Consider the following 26,354-nt stretch of genomic DNA (forward strand, 5'->3'; position numbering starts at 1 on the left):
CTGATGAAAGGAAATGTGGATAGGTCTCTTGTGATACAATAGTGAATAATTGTTATCAGAACTGATTGTGAGGGTTGGAAATGTAAAGGTAGATGTTTTGTAGCAAGGAGGGGAGTGATTAACTTTTCAGTCTAGGAGCAGAGGTCTCTAGGACCATCAAGGGAGAAGAGCGGAGAGCGGGACCCTACCCAGGAAGCAGTGACACCAGAGATGGAGGCAGAGACGATGACGTGGAGAGATGGAGCGGCTGGGGACTCTAGACCCAGAAAGGGAGAGGGGCTATGTGCTGACGACCAGGGGGCAGACTTGCAGAGTATACCATTTCGTTGGTTGATGATGCATGGAGGGGGTTGTAACCAAGGCAATGTAACTATAAACAATAGGATAAATGTAAAGCTAATGTTCTCCCATGTAAACTATCACATAATTCACAATAAAAACATTAGACCTTAAGCTGTTTTCTAAAAGTAGCCAGGGGTGTGGACGTCTCAGCCAAGCCAGATGTTGTTCATTGCACAGCTTGAGAGACAGATTCTTCTTTTTAAAAATCTCCTTCGTATTACATGTCTTCTTTTTCAAGAAAGAAAAAATATTAACAAAATTCGACTGCTTCATAATTTTGCATATTTTGAAAGTGGCACTTTCTTAATGTTTACCAACTAGGTGGTGGACTGATTGGAAAAAAAGGTGACATCGGCACATTGGGGAAGAATGACACAATGATGTGTGCCGTGTATGGATGGGCTGAAGAGATGGCATTCTCTGGAACATCCACAGGAGATGTGTGTATCTGGAGAGACATCTTCCTTGTCAAAACAGTTAAAGCTCATGATGGGCCAGTATTCAGTATGCATGCATTGGAAAAAGTAAGTAACCTAAAGATATTTCTAGCTAAACATAATTTGGTTGTGGAGCATAGAGCATGTTCAGAAGTTAATAGCATACTTCCTTTCTACCAGGCGGGGCCATGATCATCTGTGGAGTCTTGTCAGGAGAGTGGAAGATTTAGCTTCTTGACCTTCCTTGCATCTCAGACTCTTAACCACAGTGAAATAACTCAGCTGTTTTTTGTTTTTTTTTAATTACCTTAATAATTCTTACTTAGTGTCAAACATTGTGCTAAATGCCTTACATATAATCACCATATCCTTTTGGGGCGGTACTGTTCTTATATCCCCTCTTCTCAGTGGATGAGGTTGTGAGTACGAGGGGGCTTCAAAAACTTCATGGAAAAATGGAATTTAAAGATAATGGAATTTTTCATGAACTTTGTGAAACCCCCTTATATAGTTTACTTTCCAAACTAGATCTACACTATGCTTCAAAAATTGAAACTATTTCTTTAAAGTTGTATCCTAATGTTTAGTGTCCCTGAAAAGATTGTACAGGCTCCGTGTTGGTGTTAAGGCAAAAAAACAATAATGAATTCTTATGCAAATTCCTGCTGTTTACCAGCTGGAACATCCAGCTATAAATATTCTAAGCTATAAATATTCTTTCGTCTAGAATTTTTCAATATAAAGGAATTTTTTTTTTTTTTTTAAATTTGGGTCTTTACTAATTTGAGCCTCTCATTTCTATAGGGATTTGTAACAGGAGGGAAAGATGGTGTTGTAGCTCTTTGGGATGATTCCTTTGAAAGATGTCTCAAGACTTACGCTATAAAAAGAGCTGCTTTGGCCCCAGGATCTAAAGGTGATTTGAGAGCTCATAGTGTTCCTTTGTAGGAAGAGATGAACTGCTCATTAGCAAGCTGGGTCACTGAGGTGGAACACTTGCAAAATGTTTTTCCTTGTTTACTAGAAGGACATCAGAGTTAAAAGGGAGAGGCTATTTAGCTGGCTACTAGAATCGTTGTGATCCTTATGAAATCCATTTCCTATAATGCACATAATAAAACAGCTACCACTTACAGGGTATTAGTAATAATTGTTAACATTTGAAATTTTCATAGGAAATCTTCACCTGAGCATTGCAGGAGCTTCTTTGCACACTTGGCATTTGTCCTCTACTGTGACTTCTAGGTCCTGTCCCCTGTGCCCTTTCTGTCATGTCTTCCTGCCAGGCTTTCCCATCTTTTTGTCTGGGCATTTACATATGTGGTTACTTCTGCCTATAATTCCCCTTTCTCATCACTCCTGCCCCTCCAGTTTCCTGACCATGTAGTCAGTTTTCAGATCTCAAGCACTGTTTCTTCTGGATTGAATCACCGCAATTCCACTGCTACATGCTTCCTTTTCAACGTGCGCTCACTCGGGCTCTGTTTCCCTCCCTCATTGTGTGCTCTCCAAGAGGGGCAACTGGGTCCACTCTGTCCCTCAGGCCTGCCTAGCACATGATACACATAAATGGATATGGCTTTAGTTGAATTGAATTAAAACTACTAATCTGAATATTGTAAGTGCTCTAGGTAGGACAGTAGGTAGATGAGGAAGGGCTAATAAAATAGGCAAAGAAATGGTTATCAGAATGGTAGGAGAGGCTCTGGGATAATGTAAAATCATAACACTGTAATATATAGGTGGTACTTTCTTTCGAGACTGGTACATTGAATGGTCAGGGAATATGCAATTCATTTCTTAGTATTCTTAAAATATAGAAGGCTATATTTGTAACCTAATATTCAGTGTCAAAATAGCATCCTGAGTAATAATTTACATCTTGGTGTAATCCTAGTTTCACACCTGAAAGGACGTCTCTATTTAACATTTCAGGTCTTCTCTTGGAAGATCATCCATCCATCCGTGCCATATCATTAGGACATGGTCATATTTTAGTTGGTACAAAGAATGGTGAAATACTAGAAGTCAATAAAAGTGGCCCAATAACACTACTGGTCCAGGTAATCTTAATATTAATATGCTATTTTTCTTTGCATAAAGTTGATTCACTTATGTAACAACTAAAATTTGAAAATGGTTGTTAATGTTAATATACATAAAAATTCTAAGTTAACTCTAGCAAATGGTGTGAAAATCAGTAAATAAATATACATGTCTTATGCATTAATTGCTGATATTTTAAGGTAATTTCTTATCACAATTAAGAAACTGGTGATAAGAAAACCAGTTGTAATTAACTTGATTTATTCCATTTAGTTCATATTTAATTTTCTTTGAAATATATTTGTTGAGACTTAGGCTATCGTTTTTCTGTAACACTCTAGTTTTTTTCCCTCAAGTTTCTCCCTTAGTATGTATTTTTTAAATGACTCTCTGAATGCATGCTAGAATGTTATTGTGTGTTAGTTTCCTAGGCTACTCTAACAAATTTCCACAAAGTAGTATATTAAAACAACAGAAATTCTCTCCCAGTTCTGGAGGCCAGAAGTCGAAATTCAGCGTGGTAATAGGGCCAATGCCCTCTCTAAAGTCTCCTTGTCTTTTCCAAATTCTGGCAGAATCTCCCAGATATGCCTTGGTTTGCGATAGCATAACTCCACTCTGTGCCTCAGTCTTCACATGACCACCTGCCCATCTGCCCTTTGTGTCTGTCCATCTCTGTCCCATTTCCTCTTTGTTTGAAGAAGATGCCAGTCATAGAGGAGAAAGTCCTACCCTACTGTCAACTAAAGGCATCTACGAAGATCTGTTTGCAATTGAAGTCATTCAAACATTTCGGGAGTTAGGACTACAACATATCTTATTGAGAAACATAGTTTAACCCATAACAACTACTAAAAACATTCTCAATGAGAAGATGTTAAAAATAAATAAAATATAAAAATTTGAGTAGGAGAAATTTAGAGTTAAACAGCAGGTCATATGCTCCATAACATATACAGTCGAATGGTTTATTTTAGGTTTTGTTGTTGATGAGTGTCTTCTGGTCAGTTTCAGCTCATAGCAACCCTCTACAGGGTTTCCAAGGCTGTGCCTCTTTGCAGAAGCAGGAAGCCTCATCTTTCTCCTGCAGAGTGGCTGGTGGGCTCGAACTGCCGACCTTGTCATTTATAGACCAGTGCTTATCGTACAGAGCTTCCCTTTTCTCCATATTAGATATGCATCATCTATGCTACATTTTTCTGAAAAGTAAGGAGGGAAATAAATCAATACAAACACAGTAAATAAGGTAGACTCTATCCTAATGAAAAATTGTCCATATCTAACTCTGTAGTAACATAAAACTTTGGTTTCCGTGAAAAAGAATTAATTTCTTTCTCAGTATAGAATTACTTTTTCTCCAGCTCTCACTTCACTCCTGTTAAGACACCAAAAAACATGCATAGATAAGAATACTGCACATGTTTTAGTGTTAACATAAGATCCTGGCATATCAAGGAGAATCTATAAGCCAGTGACAGACATTGTATTTTAAATTAACTATCGGACTTAGGTCTTTTACTGTTTATTGGAGTTACATAATATGACTTTTAAGTAAGAAGAACACAAATTCATGGTATTTAACATTTTTTTTATCTCTTGGAAAATATTGATATTAACACAATACATTTTTACAGATGAATCTGTAGATGGACCTCTTCAAAAATAGAAATTTCATAGTTGTGAGAAAATATTTAGAAGTCATAAGTGACATATTATTATTTCTGATACATTTTATAGTCAAAGATCTCAAATATTTTACTGTCTTCTTTACATCAGGATACAAGACAAGAATTCTTTCTTCCGTTTTGTCCAACCTGTGTATGAAGTTTCAGCATCCCCAGTAAAACAGAACAAAGCAATAAAATGTGTCAATGTTAGAAATGAATGGACAGTACTGGCAGTATTTGCAGATGATGTGATCTTATACCTAGAAAATTCAGGAGAATGAATTGACAAATTATTAGAGCTAATTAGAGAGCCTGAAGGACTTTCTCTAGTATTTCTTGGAAAGTGAGTTGGCCATCAGCAGTTCTCTCTGTTTTGTTTTGTTTTGTTCGTTTTGTCTTGGCTTGTCCTTACTTCAGCTTCATTTTTGGAAGGTTGCATTGACACTTTGCTTCTCTGAGCACTTTAGGTGGTTTATAGGGTCTTCATTGTTACTGAGGGTTTAAGTCCCCTTATAAGTGATGAATCATCTTTTGCTACTTTCAAGCCTTTCCACTTCTTTTTGACTGTCAGCATTTTACTATGATGTGTCTGTATGTGGATCTTTTGTGTTGAGTTTCTTAAATGAGTAGACTAATGGTTTTCATCAAAATTAGGGCTTTTTCTGCCATTATGTTTTCAAATATGTTTCTGCTGCTTTCTCTTTCTGTTCTGCACTCCCAGTACACGAATGTTGTTGTGCTTACTGGTGTTCCATTTTTGCTGAAACTTTGTATATTTGTCTTCATTCTTTTTTCTCTCTGTTTTTCAGATTTCATAGTCACTCTTTTTTTTTTTCCAGTTTTAATTTTTAAAAATTTTTTAATGTTTTATTGTGAATTATGTGATAGTTTACATGGGAGAACATTAGCTTTACATTCATTCTATCGTTTATCGTTTCATTGACATGGTTACAATCCCTTCCATGTATCATCAACCAACCAAAGGGTATACCCTGCAAGCCTGCCCCCCATCCCCCCCACCCCCTCCCCAGTCATCAGCACACAGCCCCTCTCCCTCTCTGGGTCTAAAGTCCCCAGCCTCTCCATCTCTCCATGTCATCGTCTCTGCCTCCATCTCTGGCATCACCGCTTCTCTGGGTACCGCTCTCTGCTCTTCTCCCTTGATGGTCTCAGGGACCTCCGCTCCTAGACTGCAAAGTCAATCACTCCTCTCCTTCTGCTACAAAACATCTACCTTTACATTTCCAACCCTCACAGTCAGTCCTAATAACAATTATTCACTAATGTATCACAAGAAACCTATCTGCCTCTCCTTTTATCAGCCCTGCCTAGACAGATTAGATACTACTCAGTGGAGATTCTACTTTCCTCCATGTCCTCTGGATCTAGGCTTCCTCTTGAAAGCTTGTAAGCTAGTCACTTCTTACATTTGTAGCCCCTCCCCCCATTTTGGGTAGCCAATGTCCAAGTTGCCCATCCCTGTCTACTCATTGTATGGAGGGGGTGGGAATGATCCTTGCTGTATAGATATGTTCCCTCTTTTGAGCTACTGCATCCATAGGTGTAGGTCAAGTTCATCAAATTGTATCAGATTACTCTTTTTTCCCTCTTCTTTCTTCTTCTAGTTGAGCTCTGATCATCCAGTCATTGAAGCCAGGTCAAGTGGGTATTATCTGCAAGTATAGATGTTTTTGTGTATATGCCCTCTCTTCTTATCAGCTGGACACTTCACTCTCCACTCTAGTCCTCCGTGGCTATGTCACTGACTCTGGGCCCAAGAGTCCCCAGGTCTTGCCACACTGCTGGCCAACCAGGTCTCTACCTAGGTTCACAGGAGTCTGTTGAACGTTGTAGGGCATAGCTCGCAGCTTCATTGCTGTTTTTCCCTCACTTCTGTTTATCAGTGACGAATGTGGTCACCGATCAGAGTGTGTATTCCCATTAAGTCTTAGTCTTGGAAGGGGTTTGCCCTGAGGGGACCCTACCGCTTGCCATGATGTCTCCTGTGTGAGCAACTTGCTTGTTCTTATAGTAATCAGTCCAACTACCTTTATTGTTTTGTATTTTTCCTGTTGGTCTTTCTTTCCAGAAGTATCTTCTGTTCTTCTAGCTGCTCCAAGTTGGTCTGCCCATCCTTTCAAGTGAAAATTTCCCACCTCTAAAGATTCTGGATGCTGTTCAGTATTCCAGCTCTGGTCTTATGTAATGCAGAGGCATGTTGTGGCCCCATTTTAGGTATTCCAGTCAGTTATAGGCAGAAGATTCACTTAGAAGCTTTCTATGGTGATACTTCTGGCTATTCATTATAAAAGTGTATTTTATAATGATATGCCAGGGAAACCAAGATTCAAAAGACAGCCAAGCATTTTCACAGTCACTCTTAATCGGCATTCAAGTTTTCTAGTTCTTGTTTCTGCCACTTCAAACCTACTGCTAACCTTTCTGTGCATTTTTCATATTGTTTTTTATATTTTATAATTCCAGAACTTGATTTCATTTTCTATCTTTTATTGATATCTGCTTCATAAGATACTGTGACTGTTTACTTATTTTAGATCATCCTTCTTTTATACCTTTAAACCTGAATTCCTTTAATTCTCTGAACATATTTATAATGACTGACTAGAAGTCCTTATTCAATCTGAAATCTGGTTGCTTTCTTAAATCATTTCTGTTGCCTACTTTTATTCTTCAGTATGGGTCACACTTTGCTGTTTCTTTGTTGCCTCATGATTTTTTATTGGAAACTGGACATTTTGATACTGTATTGTAGTGATTCTGGTCCTGCTCCGCTCTCCCTTTTCTGGGACTTATTACTGCTATTTCTGGATTCTTTCCTAGTGACTAACAGAATTATTTCAGTGGTGTCTCTCCTCATCCACACAGTGGTAAGTCTCTTTTGTTTCTCAGGGAGACACATGCCACAGGCACCCTGAATGGCAGTGGTTTGGGCAGGGCTCTTTGTGTCTCTTTCTCTGTCAGCACCCAGCTGTTAAATTCTATTAATTGCTAGTTGATAATACTAGTTGGACTCCTGGTGTGGTGCTGTAGGATCAGCACTAGACTGCAAACCACAAGGTCAGTGGTTCAAACCTACCAGCTGCTCCTCAGAAACCCTGTACAGGTATGAGTCAGAACCAACTCAACGGCACTTAACAACAACAACAATGCTATTATTTTCACCCAGGCTTTGAACTCGTTTAAACTGGCTGAGTCATGACCAGTGAAACACAATTAGCGCAGACCCAAATTTATAAAATGTTGGTGAAGTTGAATGATAACCAGAACAGGAAAAATTATAGGTTGAAACCCTGGAATGGGAGACTCAGAAGCGTAGTGAGCCCTTTCAGGAGCCTTATGTGGGAGATTGGATTGTTGGCAGCATCATGAAGAGTGACACACATTCAAAGTGGTGCATCAGCTGCCACCTTTGAGGAGGGCAACCTTTGTTTCTGACTCTGCCAATCAAAAGATTTGGTTTCTATGCAGTGCATCCACTGCTCTTGTTTACTGAGAGGGAGGTTAAGTTTCTGCAGGGCATCTACTCATAAATTTTCCTGTCTGGCTATTGTTCTGGTTCACCCACATTTTACAAATTTAGGTCTGTTCTAGTTTCATTCGTAGGCCATGACTGAACCAGTTAGACACCCTGTTTTCAACGATGCTGCTCTGTGGCATAAATTGCTCCAGAGACTAAACCAATTACATTTGGGCTCTTTCAAGGGGATAGTTTCTTATACCAGTGTTTGAGGGTTTTTTTTTTCTGATCCCATAGCTCCTCTCAGCTATTTCTTTGTAAAGTTCTAGTTCTCTAGTTACAGTTCAATGAATCTCCCAGTTTTCTCCCAATTACCTGTCATCATAATCTCCACTGTTTTTTAAATCAGCTTTAGGCTTGCATTTTTCACACCTTATTGCAAATGAAGTCAGTTTCTGTGAGAACTACCTGTTTCTTTGCTTGCTTCTTCCTCCAGGTAGAATCTCTGTTAGACTTGGAAGTGGAGTCAGTTGTGTGCTTCTCTCAGTGAAACCACTGCTTTAGGGGCTCAGGAAGAGGAAAGTAGCTTCAGATCTTCCTGGTATAACTCTCCCAGTTTGGAGCCACTGCCTTATAAGCTGAGTCACTGGTGGTCAAGGCCCCAGTGTTGTCAGTAGAGCCTCTGTCCTGCAAATGGGACTGGGCAGAAGAAGGGAGCCCCTACCTCTTGACTGCATTCTCTTGGAGCCTAGCCTCAGCCACAGGTAGCTGCAGGCAGGATGGGAAGTGCTAATATCCTGCCTCTCCTAGGAAAGTAGCCCTTGGATAGAGAGCTGTCCATCTCTGTCCATCCTTCTCTGTCCATCCGAGCTACTGTAGTGGTGGTGGTGGTGTGCCATGGAGTCAGTTCTGACTTAAGTGACCCTGCAAGGGTCTTTAAGGCTGTCAGTCTTTACAGGAGCAGAAAGCCTCATCTTTCTCCCACAGAACGGCTGGTAGTTTCGAACTGCTATAAGTGTTGATAAAACCTGGAACTATTCTTGGCTGCTTCAGTCTGCAGTAGTTTCCTTCTCCATGAGTTGAAGTGGGCACAGAAGGAAGGTCTTTGTTCAAATACATGCACTGGTCTCACCAAATTTTAGTAGTTCTTCTACTAAAGAGTAAATGTTTCTTTATTTGCTGTATGTACTTGGGACCATTTCCAGAGACTTTAAATGTGTCTGGTTTAGTTTTTAAGTAATTTTCACCACTTTGAGGAGTGGAATTCACTGGGGAGTGACTTCTGGTGAGTGAGTTTTATTCTAAGTTGGCCTTTTAAAAGTATATTTATACTTATCATTAGGTTAAATTGTTTTTAACTGTGCTTCTTTAATAGGGACACATGGAAGGAGAGGTGTGGGGTTTGGCCACACATCCTTACCTACCCATCTGTGCTACTGTAAGTGATGATAAAACCTTAAGAATATGGGATCTCTCTCCTAGTCATTGTATGTTGGCTGTCCGGAAACTGAAAAAGGGTAAGTTACTCTCAGATTTTGACACAGGTTAAATTGTTGCAATTTTTCCACCCCTACAAATAAGAGAAGGGAGTAGTAGATACCAGTTTGAGGACTAAAGTCCCCCTGATCCAAGCCATGGTATTTTCAGTAGCCTCATGGGCAAGTGAAAGTTGGACAGTGCATAAGAAAGACCGTAGAATAATGGATCATTTGAGTTATGACGCTGGGGAATAATATTAAAAGTACCATAGACTGCCAGAAGAACAAACAAATCTGTATTGGAAGAAATACAGCCAGAATGCTCCTTTGGAAGCTAAGATGGCAAGACTTCGTGTCTCATACTTCAAACATATTATCAGGAGGGACCAGTCCCTGAAGAAAGGGATATCATGCTTCGTAAAGTGGAAGGTCAGCCAAAAAGAGCAAGACCACCAATGAGATGGATTGGCATAGTGGCAGCAGCAGCAATAGGCTCAAGTGTAACAGTGAACTCAAATGTAACAAAGGATAGTGCAGGACTGGGCATTGTGTTTCATTCTGTTGGTGATAGCGTCACTATGAGTCAGAACCTATTCAACGGCACCTAACACCACCACCAACTAGTAAGTACATGAAATAAAGACTTTAAATATTTTGAAATATTTTTTCTGTGTCCCCTTACTCATGGCACTATGTAAAGAAAATGAATTGTGCCCAGTTTTTGCTTCATGAACTCTTCTATAAATATGTCAAAAATGAAGCCCATTTTCAATGTTATATTAGAAAAAAACTTCAGCAAAAAGAGGAAGACCCACGAGTAGCTGGATTGAAAATGGCAGCAACAATGGGCTCCAGATAAGGTGTCACAGTTTCTGTTCCATCTTAGCCTTTATGGAACATTCTGGCCATACTTTTGGTGTAGTCATCGTCATATAATCCAGCTTCTCAGATTATCTGCTCAACATACAGATTGAATAAGTTGAAAGAATACAACCCTAGCACACACCTTTCCTGATTTAAAACCATTCAATATCCCCTTGTTCTGTTTTAATGACTGCCTCGTGGTCTATTTTGAGTTTCCTCAAGAAAATAATCAAGTGTTTGGGAATACCCATTCTTTGCAGTGTTCTCCATAGCTTGCCATGATCCACACGGTCGAAAGCCTTTGCATAGTCTAAAGCACAAATAACCTCTTTCTAGTATGTCTGCTTTCAGCAAGATCCATCAGATGTCAGCAGTGATGTCCCTAGTTCCACATCCTTTCTGGCATAGGCTCAAACATAACAAAATTGTGAGGATAGCGCAGGACCAGGCAGTGTTTCATTCTGCTGTGCATAGGGTCCCGATGAGTTGGAACTGACCCGAAGACACCTAACAGCAACAACATTGGAAGAAAAAATACAAGAATATAAGAAATAAGCAAAAGCTAAATTTTCTGTTGTGGTCATTATATGTAACTCAGAACCAGAAACTAAAAAGGAAGTCATTAACTTAAAAAGAAGTAGCAGAGTTGAGATGAAGATTTTTTAAAGTAAAACAAAACTAAACACATTTGTTGTTGTTGTTGTTAAGTGCCGTCGAGTCGGTTCCGACCCATAGCAGCCCTGTACAGGGTTTCCGAGGGTGTAAATCCTTACGGGAGTAGAAAGCCTCATCTTTAAACACATTTGTAGGAGGCAGAAAATGTGGCCAGTGTGGAGCGAGAAAGGGTTCAACTGTGGGAAGTAGGCTGTTATTATTAATCCAGGACAAATGAGAATATGTAAATGGCTGTAGTAAACAGATGAAAATATCCCTGCTATAAAATGGTAGCATAGTGGTTACCAATCGGGCTGCAAACCGCAAGGTCAGCAGTTCGAAACTACCAACTGCTCCGTGGGAGAAAGATGAGGCTTTCTGCTCCCGTAAAGATTTACAGCCTTGGAAACCCTGTTCAGGGTCACTATGGGTCGGAACCGACTCATGGCACTTAACAACAACAACAACATAAAATGGTAAAGAATATTCTTATGGAGTCCTGGTCTGGCACTGTTGGATAACTCTAGAGTGCTAACCATAAGGGTGGTAGTTCAAATATATCCCACAAATATCTAAGAGTTTGAAAGAGGATATTTGTACATGAGTATCTACCTTTACTGCAAACACAACTATGAATGTGATGATGCATGCAGCAGGCAAAATGATGAAAACTTCTTAGATATTACCAAATATCTTGAGGCAATGAGCTGCTGGACCTGGAGGCTTGGGACCATAGTTTCAGGAGACACCATAGTCAACTGGCATTACATAGTCCACAAAAACAATGCTCTACATCCTACTTGGATGAGTAGCATCTAGGATCTCAAAAGCTCATGAGTGGCTTTCTAAGGCAACTATTGGTCTCTCCATGTGCGGGAGAAAGAAGAGCGATAAGAACTGAAGAGGCTTAAAATCAATTAGTCCAGTGGATTAATGGAACATGTGAACATCCGTCTCTATGACTCTAAGACCAGAAGAATTAAACGGTGCCCGGCTATCACTACCAACTGCTCTGCAAGAGATCAGATTAGAGCACCAGAGAGAGTAGTAAAAAATGTGGAACAAAAATTAAAATTATTTCATAATTATAGTAAATTAAAGACCAGCTTTACTGGTCAGAAAGAGATTAGAGGAACCTGAGCTATGGCCCTAGACCACCCTTTAGGTCTGGAAGGGAACTCACCCTCTGACCCAACTTTTAGCCAACCAGTACTTAGGTATATGGGGACAACAACAACACTAGTAACATATGCTGACCATGGGATGGTCCATCATTTAAAATCAAAATGGCAACATTTTCCTAAGGACAAAGTTGAGAAGGGATGGGAAGATGGGTGGAAGGGAAATAGGAACCACAGGGAGGAAGGAGGATAACTGTTGTTACATGGAGGGATTGTAATCCTTGAAATGAACAAAACATATTATTTGTTGAATGTAAAGCTGGTGATTTTCTCTGTAAACCTTCACTCAATGCACAATAAAAGGTTCACCAAAAAAACCTTCCACTAAGAGTTGGAACTGACTTGACAGCACTTAACAACGACAATTCTTTAGAAATGTTGCTGGGGATATTAGGAGAGGCACTTGGCTGAAAATGCTGGGAATAGTGACTGTAGGAAATGTGATAGAGGCAACAGATGAAGTAAAGAATTGTCAATAGTCATAATAAGGACCAAGTTGTAGTTGGTGGTGGTGGTTATGTGCCATGGAGTCGGTTCCAACTCATAGCAACCCTGCATAAGGTTTCCGAGGCTATAAATCTTTACGGAGCAGAAAGCCTCTTCTTTGCCCCGTGGAACAGCTGGTAGTTTTGAACTGCTGATCTTGAGGTTAGCAGCCTGATTCTTAATCACTTCGCTACCAGAGCTCCAGAGTTGAAGTTAGATAGCCTTAATTTGTAATTCATTTATTTAATTATTTTTTTATTGCCTTATAAATTCTGGAGTCTATTCTCTTATTTTAGGGTTACTGGTAAATATGTAAGGAGCTCTGATGGTGCACTGGGCTAAGTATTGGACTGCTAACGTAAAGGTTGGCAGTTCAAACCCACCAGCCGCTCCTTGGGAGAAAGATGAGGCAGTCGGCTTCTATAAAAATGGACAATTTTGGAAACCCTAAGGAACACTTTTACTCTATCCTATAGAGTCTTAGGGATTCCTTGTGTAACACTGCACAATAAGCACTTGCTAACCACAAAATTGGCAGTTCATACCCACCAGCGGCTTCTTAGAAACCCTATATAGCAACACTGTGAGTTGGAATTGACTTTATATCACTTAACAACAACAAAATAGTCTGAATCAACTCAAGAGCCTTGGGGTTTTTTGATTGATCAATATTTAACATGTATGGTGGTTGTAGTAGTGGTGGTGGTGTGCTGTGGAGTCAGTTCCAACTCAGAGTGACCCTGAATAGGGTTTCCAAGGCTGTAAATCTTTACAGTAGCAGAAAGCCTCATTTCTCTCCCACGGAGCAACTGATAGATTCGAATTGCTGTCCTTTGCAGTTAGCAGTACGCACATAATCCACTGTGCTACTAGAGCTCCTATTTAACATGTATGTTTTTGTTGTTAAGTGCTGTCGAGTTGGTTCTGACTCAGAGCAACCCTATGTAGGGTTTCTGGGGAGATGCTGGTGAGTCTGAATTGCTGACTTTGAGATTCAAACCAACCTTGCAGTCCAGTGTTTATCTTTCACTACCACACTAGGACTCCATTGTAACATGTATACTATACTTAACTGAAAATCTGCAGTTAGTCAGTCTCTCCAATCCAGACACTTCACTGCTGCCGATCTTTTGGTCCTTTTTCTATCCTTACCTTACTCACTTCACTGCAGTGTTTGACATAGTGGGTCATTCCCTCTTTTCTGAGACATATTCCATCCAGCTCTGGAACCTGATCTTCCCTTGCTTCACTGGCTGTGTTTGTTATTGTTGGTCCCTTTGCTGGTCCTCCTGCTTTTTCCTGGTCTTTCCAAACAGTGACAACAGCAGTGGGCTCAAGCATACCACAATTGTAAGCATAGCTCAGTACTGGGCAGTGGTTTTGTTGTGCATAAGATCGCCATGAGTCAGTATCGACTTGACAGCACCTAACACGTGTAGCAATGTACTCGGCTCTCTCTTGGCCTTCTTTTTGTCATCTGGAGGCTCACACTGGAGGTAGTTATAGCAGTCCTGCCCAGTCAGTGCCTGATACTACACCAGTCTTTTGACCTGGGAGATTTTACTGAAAAGAGTTAAGAACTAGCAAAATGTGGCTGCCTACTGGAAAGCAGCAACTTGTTCATGGGCTGGGGAACTTTGAGGAAAAGGGTAGTGCCCACAGAACACTCTGTCTGTTAATGACAGAGAAGTTTGCCTGTATGGGGCAGTAAGAATCCTACAGACAAAGGCTGATGGGATAAGACTAATCAATGCTTGGTGAAGTTTTACCACAGGGTAAAAGCTGCTGAACTGTGCTCTGCTGTCTTGTTAAATCATGAGAGCTGCTGCCTTGATGTTGGAGAAACTTGCTGGAGGACACAGAATGGGTATCCCTTGTTACCAGTGTGCTGGCTCTCCCTTTAAACAGTGGAGAAGGAAGGAAGGAAATCACTTTTTCCTGCTCTCACCTTGTTATGCCCCTTCAACACCATCTGTTGGCAAACCTTACTGTCAGTCAGCTAGCAAAAGAGGAATGTCTGTAAGGCTCAATTTTGGTATTTTACAAAATAAAGAACTGTTACAAAAAATCATATTAATCTAATAGTAGAAATTGACCAAAGATCATTTAATATTAAAAACCTACTACCATCAAGTTGTGTAGTGGTTACGAATCGGGCTGCGAACCGCAAGGTCAGCAGTTCGAAACTACCAGCTGCTCCGCGGGAGAAAGAGGAAGCTTTCTGCTGCCGTAAAGATTTACAGCCTTGGAAACCCTGTTCAGGGTCGCTATGGGTCGGAATCAACTCGACGGCACTTAACAACAACAACAACCATCAAGTTGATTCTGACTCATTGATTGTTAGGTGTCCTCAAGTCAGTTCTGACTCAGCAACACTAATTGCAACAGAACGAAAGAAACAACTGCCCTGGCCTCACCATCCTCACAATTGTCGTTGCTACATTTGAGCCCATTGCTGCTGCCACTATGTCAATACATCTCGTTGGAGGTCTCCCTCTTTCATTGACCCTCCACTTCACCAACCATACTATCCTTCTCCTGGGACTGTTTCCTTGTGATAATATGTCTGAAGTATGGGAGACAAAGTCTTGCCATCCTGGTTTCTAAGGTGCATTCTGGCTGTACTTCCTCCAACACAGATTTGTTGGTACTTTTAATATTCCTCTCCAACACCATAACGCAAATGCATCAATTCTTCTATGGTCTTCCTTATTTACTGTCCAACTTTCACGTGCATATGAGGCTATTGAAAATACCCCGGCTTGGATTAGGCATACCTCAGTCCTCAAGCTGGCATCTTTGTTCTTAAACACATTAAAGAGATGTTGTGCAGCAGATTTGCCTAATGCAATACATCATTTGATTTCTTGACTGCTGCTTCCATGACTGTTGATAGTTGACACAAGCAAAATAAAATCTTTCACAACTTCAGGCCTTTCTCCATTTGCCATGATGTTTTTTATTGGTCCAGTGGTGAGGATATTTGTTTTCTTTACATTAAGGTATAACCCATATTGAAAGCTGTGGTCTTTGATCTTCATCAGTATTTTAATTCCTCTTTGCTTTCAGTAAGCTTGGTTGTATCACCTGCATGTTGCACATTGTTAGTGAGTCATCCTCCAATCCTGATGCCACATTTTTCTTCTTATAATCTAGCTTCTTTAATTATTTGTTCAGCTTACAAATTGAATAAATATGGTAAAAGAATACAACCCTGGCACACACCTTTCCTAATTTTAAATGAATCAGTGTTCCCTTGTTCTGTTTAAACAACTTCCTCTTGCCTATGTTCCTCTTGAGCACAATGAAGTATTCTGGAATACTCATTCTCTGCAAAGTTGTCTATAGCTTGTCATGTTCCACACAATCGAAAGGCTTTGCATACTCAATAAAGAACAGATAAACATCTTTCTGGTATTCTCTGCTTTCAGTCAAGATCTATCTGATGTCAGCAGTGATATCCCTCATTCCACTTCCTCTTCTGAATCTGACTTGAACCTCTTGAAGTTTTCTGTCAATGTGTGGTTGCAGCCATTTTTGTATTATCTTTAGCAAAATTTTACTTGCATGCGATATTAATGATATTGTCTGATGATTTCCACATTCTGTTGGGATACTTCTCTTTGTTATGGGCACAAATGTGGATCTCTTCCAGTCAGTTGTTGTCTTCCAAATTTCTTGGCATAGATGAGTGAGTGCCGCCAGTGCTTCATCAGTTTGTTGAAAGATTTCAATTTGTATTTCATTAGTTCCCAGAGGTTTGTTCTTTGCCAATGCCTTCAGTGCACCTTGGACTTCTTCTTTCAGTATCATTGGGACTTGATCATATGCTACCTATTGAAATGGTTGAACATCGATCACTTCCTTTTGGTACAGTGAATCTGTGTATTATAATAATTTACCTGAAAATAAATCTTTTAATCTGACGTTGGAGTCCTGGTATGGTGCTGCAGGATAACACACTGGACTGCAAGTTCAATTTGATCTGTAAGATCAGTGATTCAGACTCACCAGCCACTCCTTAGAAACCTTATATAGGCTCACTATGAGTTGTAACCAGTTCGAAGACACTTAACAACAACAATGTGAAGTTTCTGCTTCTTAAAATAGCACATAGATAAGAGCTCAATGCCTGAAGAAAACTGTCTCACTAAGCTATTTACACTAGAGTCCTGGTGTGGCACTGTAGGATAATGAACTGGGCTGCAAGCTCAGTTTGAACTGCAAGGTCGATGGTTCAAACTAACCAGTTGCTCCTAAGAAACCCTATACATGGCTGCTATGAGTCTGAAGTGATTCAATGACAACTAACAACAAGCTACTTACAAGACAATTATTTTGGCTTAAAGGACTTTAGGAAGCCAATTTTCTCAAGGCTACAAGAAGTGGTCTGGGGAGGTTCCAACTGCATGACCTTAGCAATTTGAATTCTTGGAGAATTGAGACTCTTATTTCGCAGAATAATTGATTTGAATCTGAGAGGCAGTAGATTAGTAATAGGCACACTTTACCCTTTGGCTAAGTCACATCCATCTGCACCTTTTTACACACATTTGAGCTTCAATACAACCAAAAATCTAACTTGATGTTTTCACTCAAAGGGAAGCAGCTACCCCTTGAACAAGTGAAGACTTTCTCACCTTCTCCCAGAGAAGAGATGTACAACAGTCTTGTTATCCACAGCTGGCTATTTTGATTACTCTCAAATGTAGTCATGTTGTTGTTTTTTGTTAAATGCTATTGAGTCGGGTCCGAATCATAGTAACTCTGTATAAGGTTTCCAAGAAGTAGCTGCCGACCTTTTGATTGCATTGTCCCATTAACTTTCTGAAGCTCCCTCATCTGCTTGATGGGTAGGTTGCTGCTGTGCATGCCCCGTCTATGGCTTAGCTGCTCACATCACTTCCAGTTCCTGATAGGCTGCTGAGGTCACATAGTTACTGGATAACCCCACAGTTATGGATTTTCACATTAACAAGCCCTAGTAGCAAGACAGAAACTGTGTCTCAAAAGATAAATAGTTATCTAAAAAAGAAGGGCATGGATTTACTCCCCAAATCCTAGAGGTCTGCAGTATGTGTCTTCTTTGGTAGTTTGCCAGAGGCTCTGTTCTGCATCCCTACTTACTGCAGACACCTGGAGTGGTGGTGGTGGTGCGCTGTGGAGTCTGTTCTGACTCATAGTGATCCTGAGTCTGCAAATCTTTACAGGAGCAGAAAGCCTCATCTTTCTCCCGCAGAGCAGCTGGTAGTTTCAAACTGCTGACCTTGAGATTAGCAGCCTGACTTGTAACCACTATGCTACCAAAGCTCCTAAGACACCTTGAGTAATCACAGCCTATTCTGATGTCATTGGGTCTACTGGATCACAAGGTCCAAGTGGAAGAGAAGCTTGCCTTCTCTTGCTCATACCCCCATAGAAACTGGAAGTCTTGTCCATGACTTTGTAGGTGGGTAGAAACAGATCACTCCAATGTGGTATATTTTGTTTTCTAAAAGGACTGCCAAGTATTTTGTTCCTTTTTCGTGGTAGTTGATGGGAAGTACAGAAAATTGTCTTTCACTGTGGAGGGAATATCTTAATGTACTCCAAATCATTGGACCTCCAGAAACTTTACTGAAGTGGCAAACTCCTGAATTTTTGTTAGGTAGATCTGCCGCTCTCTTGATTAACATATATGTAACCAAGGCACCTAGATTATTTGTTGCTTCCTTCTCCCCAGATCCAATCAGCACAATGTCATCAATGTAGTGAATCATTGAGATATTTTATGGAATGTCAAGACTATCAGGATCTCTGCAGACTATATTATGGCAGGAAGTAGCGGAGTAGAAATAGTCCTGAGGCAGTTTTAGAGGAATACATAGGTATAAGCCAGTGTAAGCAAACTTTCTGGTAGTCGTCATAGATTGGTAAAGAGAAAACAAAACCAAACAAAACACTAGGGCAAAACCGAATGCCAAATACTAGGAACTGTGTTAATTTATTTCAGCACAGATACGGAATTAAGAAGAATAGCTTCTATTGCAATCACCACCTTGTTAAGTTTATGATTATATCCAGTTATTATCTAGAAGCCATTTTGATTTTAGCACAGACCAAATGCAACTTAAAATGGCGATGTGATAAGAATCCCCACCCTTGCATATTTCAAGTCTTTGGAGGTGTCACTGATGTTTACAATTCTTGGGCTCATGGTTTTACTTCTGTTTTACTTTCTTGGTAGAGAGAATACATTCCAGGGACTTCCAATTAGATGTTCCTTTCATAATGACCCCTACTCATGGGTCATAGAGCCAGGGTGAGGGATTCTGCTAATTACCAAGTATATCTATTCCAATTATAGATTCAGCAATTGGGTAAGGCCCACTGACCACCTTGGTCAAATGTGCTTCAAACTTGAGCTAAGACTCCATCACCATAAGCTCCTATGTTGGTAAATAATAACAATATTTTGTATTCCTAAGAATTAGAGAAAGATTTGGAGTTTTCCTTTCCCCCAGTTCAAACATTCTAGCAAGTGGCCACAGATCCTCCAAGGAAGATTTCCATTATGTCACTGTGGCAGTGCTGCAGGGTTTTCCTCAGTGAGACCTGGCTTTCCCTTCAAGCAAGGGACTCTGCATGTTTGTACTGGTGTAGGTCTGAAAACTGTTTATGGCTCGCTATCGTGGACATGCAGATCAGGTTTAGACCACCAAATCTGGAGTTTTGTCTTCTTTTATCTAGATCAAACATCCGTCTAGTAGGCTATACCCATCCATTTCACTCCTAAAGATACTGTGATGAATTAGGCACCAACAGAAATCTCTGAGGGCCCAAACAATTGATTTTTCCTGTACTTCTGTTGCTCTTTTTGGTAACAGCATCTAGTTAAAAGCTGCTACGTGTTCTCTGCTTCTCCATGATTATCCCTGGTGAAGGGAGCCCATGTCGACAGTGCCATCTACTGTAAACAGTTCTGACCTGCATAGGAGACCAGTCACAAAGCTTTTTAGTGATTCAGATGTTGCCCTTATTAATGTCACACTTCTTTATTGAAGGGACTAGATTCTAAACTTTCTTGGGGATGTAGTTGGTGGATGGTGTGCAGATTACACATGACAAATCCACTCCAACATCCTTACCTTCATGAGCTTTAGGTTCACTTCCTCCAAAACATGGGTCAGCCAGTAGGACCAATCCAGCCCACCTCCTGATTTTTAAAATAAAGTTTTATTGGAACACAGTCATGCCTGTTTATTTATATTTTGCCTAGGGTTGTCTTTGCACTGCAGTGGCAAACTTAAATAATTGTGAGAAAGACCATATGGCCCAGAAACCTGAAAATTATTATCATATAATCCTCTGAGGAAAAGTTTGTCTGCCTGTGCCCTAGAGCATGCTGAGACTTAGTCCAAGTTAGGAGTCTAGAGGTTCAGTAAAGGGTGGTTATGTGGAGTATTTACTGATGAAGATCAAAGAGCACAGCCTTCAGTATGGATTACATCTTAATGTAAAGAAAACAAAAATCCTCACCACTGGAGCAATAAACAACATTCTTATAAACAGAGAAAAGATTGAAGTTGTTAGGGCTTCATTCTTCTTGGATCAACTATCAACACTCATGGAAGCAGCAGTCAAGAAATCAAACGACATATTTCATTAGGCAAATCTGCTGCACAATACCTTTTTAAAGTGTTGAAGAGCAAAGATTTGAGCTTGAGGACTAAGGTGCACCTGAGGTATTTTCAATAACCTCGTATGCATGCGAAAGCTGGACAGTGAATAAGAAAGACCGTGGAAGAATTGATGTTTTTGAGTTATGGTGTTTGAGGAGAATGTTGAAAGTGCCATGGGCTGCCAAAAGAACCAGTAGATCCGTTTTTGGAAGAAGTGCAGCCAAAGTGCTTCTTGGAGGCCAGAATGGCCAAACTTCGTCTCTCATACTTCGGACATATTGTCAGGAAGGACCAGTCACTGGAGAAAGATACCATGTGTGGTAAGGTGGAGGGTCAGAGAAAAAGAAAAAGACCCCCAATGAGATGGATTGGCCAAGTGGCAGCATCGATGGACTGAAGCGTGGCAACAGTAGTGAGGTTGGCACAGGATCGGGCAGTGTTTCATTCTGCTGTGCATAAGGTCGCTGTGAGTTGGTACTGACTCAGTGGCACTTAACAACAATAACAATGTGGTTCTCAGAAGAATGAGCACCCTTGCAAGGCAACTACCACCAGAAAGGCATTCTTTGAAATAGGGGAGCAAGAAATTTGCATTGACAAGCAAGAATCAGAATCTCTTGGAAGTTCGAACTTCTCAGCTTTTCTGATCCAACTAGATATCACCGTTCCAAGTTTCAGGCTTTTGTTACTTCCCAATCAGTGCCCTAACTTTTAGACAAGAAACTGGGCAAAGCTGTGAATTAAATTGACTTTGCAAGTTTACAACCCATGTCATTAAATTTGGTGTGGAATTTTCAGCAATATTAGCCAAGGGCTATAAGATGTCAGAGATTCTTTCAACATTGTCGTGGAAGTGCTTACACTTACACCATGACTTGTGCTGAGAGCATAAGCACACAAGTTTGTTTATTTCTCTAAGTGCCCCAGTACACAGTTGTTGTAGTCATCATACTGCTGTTGTGGTCAAGGGCAGCAGCGTCCATAGCTCCCACAGCACTGAACTACAATAGATATTCCATTACAATCCACTGCAGGAGATAACTTTATCAATTGCCATGCCACAGGATAGCTTAAATTACTAGGATCCCATTTCCTCATGGCCATGGGGTGAACCAAGATCATATTTTGGCTCTCATGGACTTGTTTTCATTTTCTTTTGCTTCATCCTGAACCTGGATATGAGTAATTGATGATGTCTTCCACCGTCAGCCCCTGCTGGCATTGTTTTGACTGATGATATGGAACGTTTCCACCATCTCTTTCCACAGATGTAGTCAATTTTATTTCTGTGTATTCCAGGAAGTCCATGTAAGGTCCACAAGAGCCAAAATATGACCTTGAACATATCCCACCTGAATTTAGAGATTCGATTCATTCAACACTAAAGATAAGTAGAGTCGTGGGATGACAACAAAAACATCATACAGGAAGAAAGCAAAAGGTCATTAAGAAGACAAAAAAGAAGGAAAAGACCAAAATGGATGTCAGAAGAGACTGAAACTTGCTGTCCAGTGTAGAGATGCTGAAGCTCATGGAAGAAATGAGGAAATAAAAGAGCTGAATAGAAAATTTCAAAGAGCAGCTTGAGAAGACTGTGTTAAATATAAGAAAATGTGCAGAGACCTGGATTTAGGAAATCAACAGGGAAGAGCACACTCAGCATTTCTCAAATTGAGGGAACTGAAAAAAAATTCAAGCCTCGACTTGAAATGTTGAAGGATTCTATTGAATCATGCAGAAAGCAGGAATAGAAGATGGAAGGAATACAAAAAAGAAATGGTTTATGTTAACCATTTCAAGAGGTATAGCATATGATCCAGAGCCAATGATACTGAAGGAAGAAATCCAAAGTACATTGAAGGCATTGGCAAAGTCAAAGCACTGGAAATTGATGGAATACAAATTGAAATATTTCAGCAAACTGGAGGACTGGAGGCACTCAATCATCTATGCCAAGAAATTTGGAAGACAACTGCCTAGCCAACTGACTGGAGGAGACCCATATTTGTGCCCATAACAAAGATAGGTGACCCATTGGAATGTGAAAATAATAGGACAATATCATTAATGTTGCATGCATGTAAAATTTCGCTAAAGATAATCCAAAAACAACTGCATACATATATTTACAGAGAACTTCCAGAGGTTCAAGCTCAAGTCAGATGCAGACGTGAAATCAGGGATATCACTGATGACATCAGATGGATCTTGGCTTAAAGCAGCCAGTACCAGAAATATGTTTACCTGTGCTTTATCAACTATGTAAAAGCTTTCGATTGTGTAGATCATTACAAGCTATGGACAGCATTGCAGAGCTTGAGGATTCCACAACACTTAATTATGCTCATGAGGACAATTCATAGACCAAGAGGCAGTTGTTCAAACAGAACACGGGAGCACTGGATGGTTTAAAATTAGGAAAAGTGTGTGCTGTGGTTGTGTTCTTTCAGCATAATTATTCATTCTGTATCTGAGCACATAATCCAAGAATCTGAATTATATAAAGAAAACATGGCATCAGAATTGGAGGAAGACTCATTAACAACCTGCAATATGCAGATAATACATCTGCAGATAATACATTGTTGCTTTCTGAAAGCGAAGACTTAAAATACTTGCTGATGAAATGCAAAAATCACAGCCTTGCATATGGGTTGCACCTTAATGTAAAGAAAACAAAAATCCTCACCACTGCACAAATAAACAACATGCAAAAGGAGAAAAGATTGAACTTGTCAAAGACTTCATTTTGCTCAGATTAACCACCACCCATGGAAGCAGCAGTCAAGAAACAACTTATTGCATTAGACAAATCTGCTGCACAAGACCTGTTTAAAGTGTTCAACAACAAACATGTCAGTTTGAGGACTAAGGTGGGCCTGATCCAAGCCATTGTATTTTTCAATAACCACATATGCATATGAAAGTCAGACAGTGAAAAAGGAAGACCACAGAAGAGTGGATGCATTTGGGTTATAGTATTGGAGGAGAATATTAAAAATACCATGGACTGCCAGAAGTATAAGCAAATCTGTTTTGGAAGAAGTACAGCTAGAGCGTTCTTGAAAGCCAGGATGGCTAAACATTGTCTCTCATGCTTTGAACATTTTGTCAGGAGATACCAATCCCTGTAGAAGGATATCATGCTTAGTTAAGTGGAAGGTCGGAGAAGAAGAGGAAGACCCCCAACTAGAATGGATTGGCACAATGGCAGCAGCAATGGGCTCAAACGTAGCAACAATTGTGAGGTTGGCTCAGGACCAGGCAGTGTTTAGTTCTGTTGTGCATAGGGTCGCTATGAGTCGGTCCCAAAAAACTCCACTTTTGATGATCTTTCTCCTGGGACCACATTGCTACAAATTCTGTATCAGTCCAGAGCCAGAAATCACCCCTGTCATTTGAACAGGGAAAATTAAATATGAAGTTTGTTGTTGTTAAGTACTACTGAATTAGTTCAGACTCATAGTGACCCTGTATAGGGTTTCTGAGGTGCAGCTGGTGGGTTGAACCACCAACCTTATGATTAGCAGTCTGGTGCTTATCCTACAGCACCACACCAGAAGGTGTTAATCAGTATAAGATGGTTAACTTCTAAAGGGGCTAAAAGAGGATTTTAAGGGGTATCCGAAATCAAAAACAAAAGCAGTTGCCATCAAGTCAGTTCTGACTTGCAGTAACCTCATGTATCTCTATGGAGAAGAACTGTGCCCCTTGGGTTTCCAAGGCTGTGGCCTTTTAGAAACAGATAGGCAGGTCTTTCTTCTGGAGTACCTCTGGGTAGGTTAGTAGTTGAGTGCTTACCTGTTTGCACCACCCAGGGACTCCTCTAAGAGATGTAGAAAACAGCTACCCCCAACAAGAAAGGAACTTAGAGGATGGATCCACCCCTCCTTTCCAGACTGAGACTCAGATCTCCTTGGAAAGAGTGTGGTGCCCCAGAAACAACCAGCCAATGGTGAGGAAAGTGCCAGAGGGCATGGGCCACAACAACCTATAAAATCCTCTGCTATGTTGGCTCCACCCCCTAGTCCCCATTGGTCCCCTAGCTGCAGGCCAGGCATAAAAGAAAGAAAAGTTCCTTGCAGTGTCCTGTAAGTACCTTCTTTGGCTGAAATCAAACCCAAAGCAGTCTTACCTTGACTTTTATCTTTTTTCTGGCATTCCACATGCAGTTGGTCAAAGTTCTGTTTAATTATCAAATGCACACCAATATAAAGACTCTAGAATGTGACTTTAGAATATTTTTTAAGAATATATTTTAATACCAAAACTAAGCAAAGGGGAAGTTTAGGGTTAATAAAATAATTGTCTAAAAAAGATAATTTCCAATTTTTAAAAAATGTACAGATAAAGGGTAAAGCATAACTGGATCGAATTTTGTTGGGAAAAAAAATCCAAACATTAAAAGGAATAATGAAAGCACCTTCTTTGATTCACAAAATAAGTGTTTATGAATTACCTGTATCGTGCCAGGCATTATGTGAGGCACTGAGCACCAGTACACAGTCCCGGACCTCTCAAGGGAGGAGGTTAAATAATAGACAAGTAAGTAAGGATGTCATTGCAGAAAGTGATAAGTTACATGGAAAAAAGGAGAGTCAGGAGAAATTATTTTGAAGTCAGGGTGTTCCAGGAAAGCCTCTGAGGAGGATCCTGTGTGAGCCTTCAGCTGAAGACACAGCTCATAGAATGCCTTAACGTGAATGAGCAGAGATTACCTATGAAACAGGAGGAGCAGGCTGAGGGAGAGAGATAGGAGGTGAGCTTGAAACAGGATGCAGGAGCCAGATTCTGAGGGCCCTTGTGGACAAAAACATGTAATTATCCACTGAATGCCATGAAGCAGTCCTGGATGATTTTGAACAGGGGAGCAGCAGTGCCTGCTGGCCGCTAAAATGAGTGAGGCACGGGAGGGTGTAGAACAAAAGCAGGAAGGCAATTTGGGATGCTGCTGAATTAATCCATTTTGAGAAGTCTAGTAAAATTTTCATACTAAAAGAAACATTCTTTCATGGTTACCAGGGGTGGAGGGAAGAGGGAGGGTACGTCACATGTTTACTTGGATGACAGGGAAGACAATATACAAGAAGAGAGAGATTGGCAGAAGAATGATGACAGGTGAAGACACAGAAGTATGCCAGAATTAAAGGGGAAATCATGATATATGTGCAACCTTAGAACAGTAGTGTTCTAAGGGTAGAAACGTGGACAGAGACACATATCTGAATGGGTATGGGAAAAGAGTAGGAGCATACCCACAGATAGGAGTTTGAAAGAGGATATTAGTACGTTGCTATTTACCTTTCCTGCAAACACAACTATGAATGTGGTGGATCATTGTTTTGGTTGATTATGTGCCTTGGAGTCAGTTCCAACTTATAGCAACCCTGTATAGGGCTTCTGAGGCTGTAAATCTTTACAGGAGCAGGAACAGCTGGTACTTTCCAACTGCTGACCTTGAGGTTAGCAGCCCAACTTGTAACCACTACGCTACTAGAGCTCTGTATGGTGGATCATATGGCATATGAAAACTTCTTAAATATTATGTGAGTTGGTAGACCTAGGGGCTCAGGACCACGATCTTGGGAGATAACTATGGTCAGTTGACATGGCATGGCCTACAGAGACAATGTTCTGCACACTGCTTTAGTGAGTAACATCCGGGATCTTACGAGTTCATGCGTGGTTATATAAAGTGCAGCTATGGTCTCTCTCTATGTGCAGAAGAAAGAAGAGTGATGTGAATTCAAGATGCTTGAAATCAATTGGTCCAAAGGACTAGTGGAAGATGTGAACATCAGTCTCCACAACTGTGAGAACAGAAGAACTAGATGGTACCAAGCTACCACTACCAACAGCTCTGAAAGGGATCGGTCACATTAGAAGGTCCCAGATAAAGTGGGAGAAAATGTGGAACAAAACTCAAAATTATAATTTAAAAAAAAAGGCCAGGCTTACTGATCAGAAAGAGCCTGGAGGAACCTGAGTCTTGATCCTCGACCACCCTTCAGGTCTAGAAAGGAGCTCACCTTCATGATCCAGTTTTCAGCCAAGCAGTAA

At 40.5% G+C, this 26,354-nt stretch overlaps 1 protein-coding gene across 1 annotated transcript in view; it reads left to right on the forward strand.

The window, feature by feature from the left end:
• Nucleotides 1-26,354, forward strand: part of EML5 (echinoderm microtubule associated protein like 5) — a 266,949-nt gene that overhangs the window by 160,255 nt on the left and 80,340 nt on the right. Inside the window, exons 18-21 of the mRNA XM_006839584.1 lie at nt 664-866; nt 1,584-1,695; nt 2,715-2,842; nt 9,346-9,487. Of these exons, the coding sequence (XP_006839647.1) occupies nt 664-866; nt 1,584-1,695; nt 2,715-2,842; nt 9,346-9,487 (585 nt within the window). The remainder of the gene's footprint in view (nt 1-663; nt 867-1,583; nt 1,696-2,714; nt 2,843-9,345; nt 9,488-26,354) is intronic.

Source organism: Chrysochloris asiatica, unplaced genomic scaffold, assembly GCF_000296735.1.
Source record: "Chrysochloris asiatica unplaced genomic scaffold, ChrAsi1.0 scaffold00025, whole genome shotgun sequence".
Classification (NCBI taxonomy): domain Eukaryota; kingdom Metazoa; phylum Chordata; class Mammalia; order Afrosoricida; family Chrysochloridae; genus Chrysochloris; species Chrysochloris asiatica.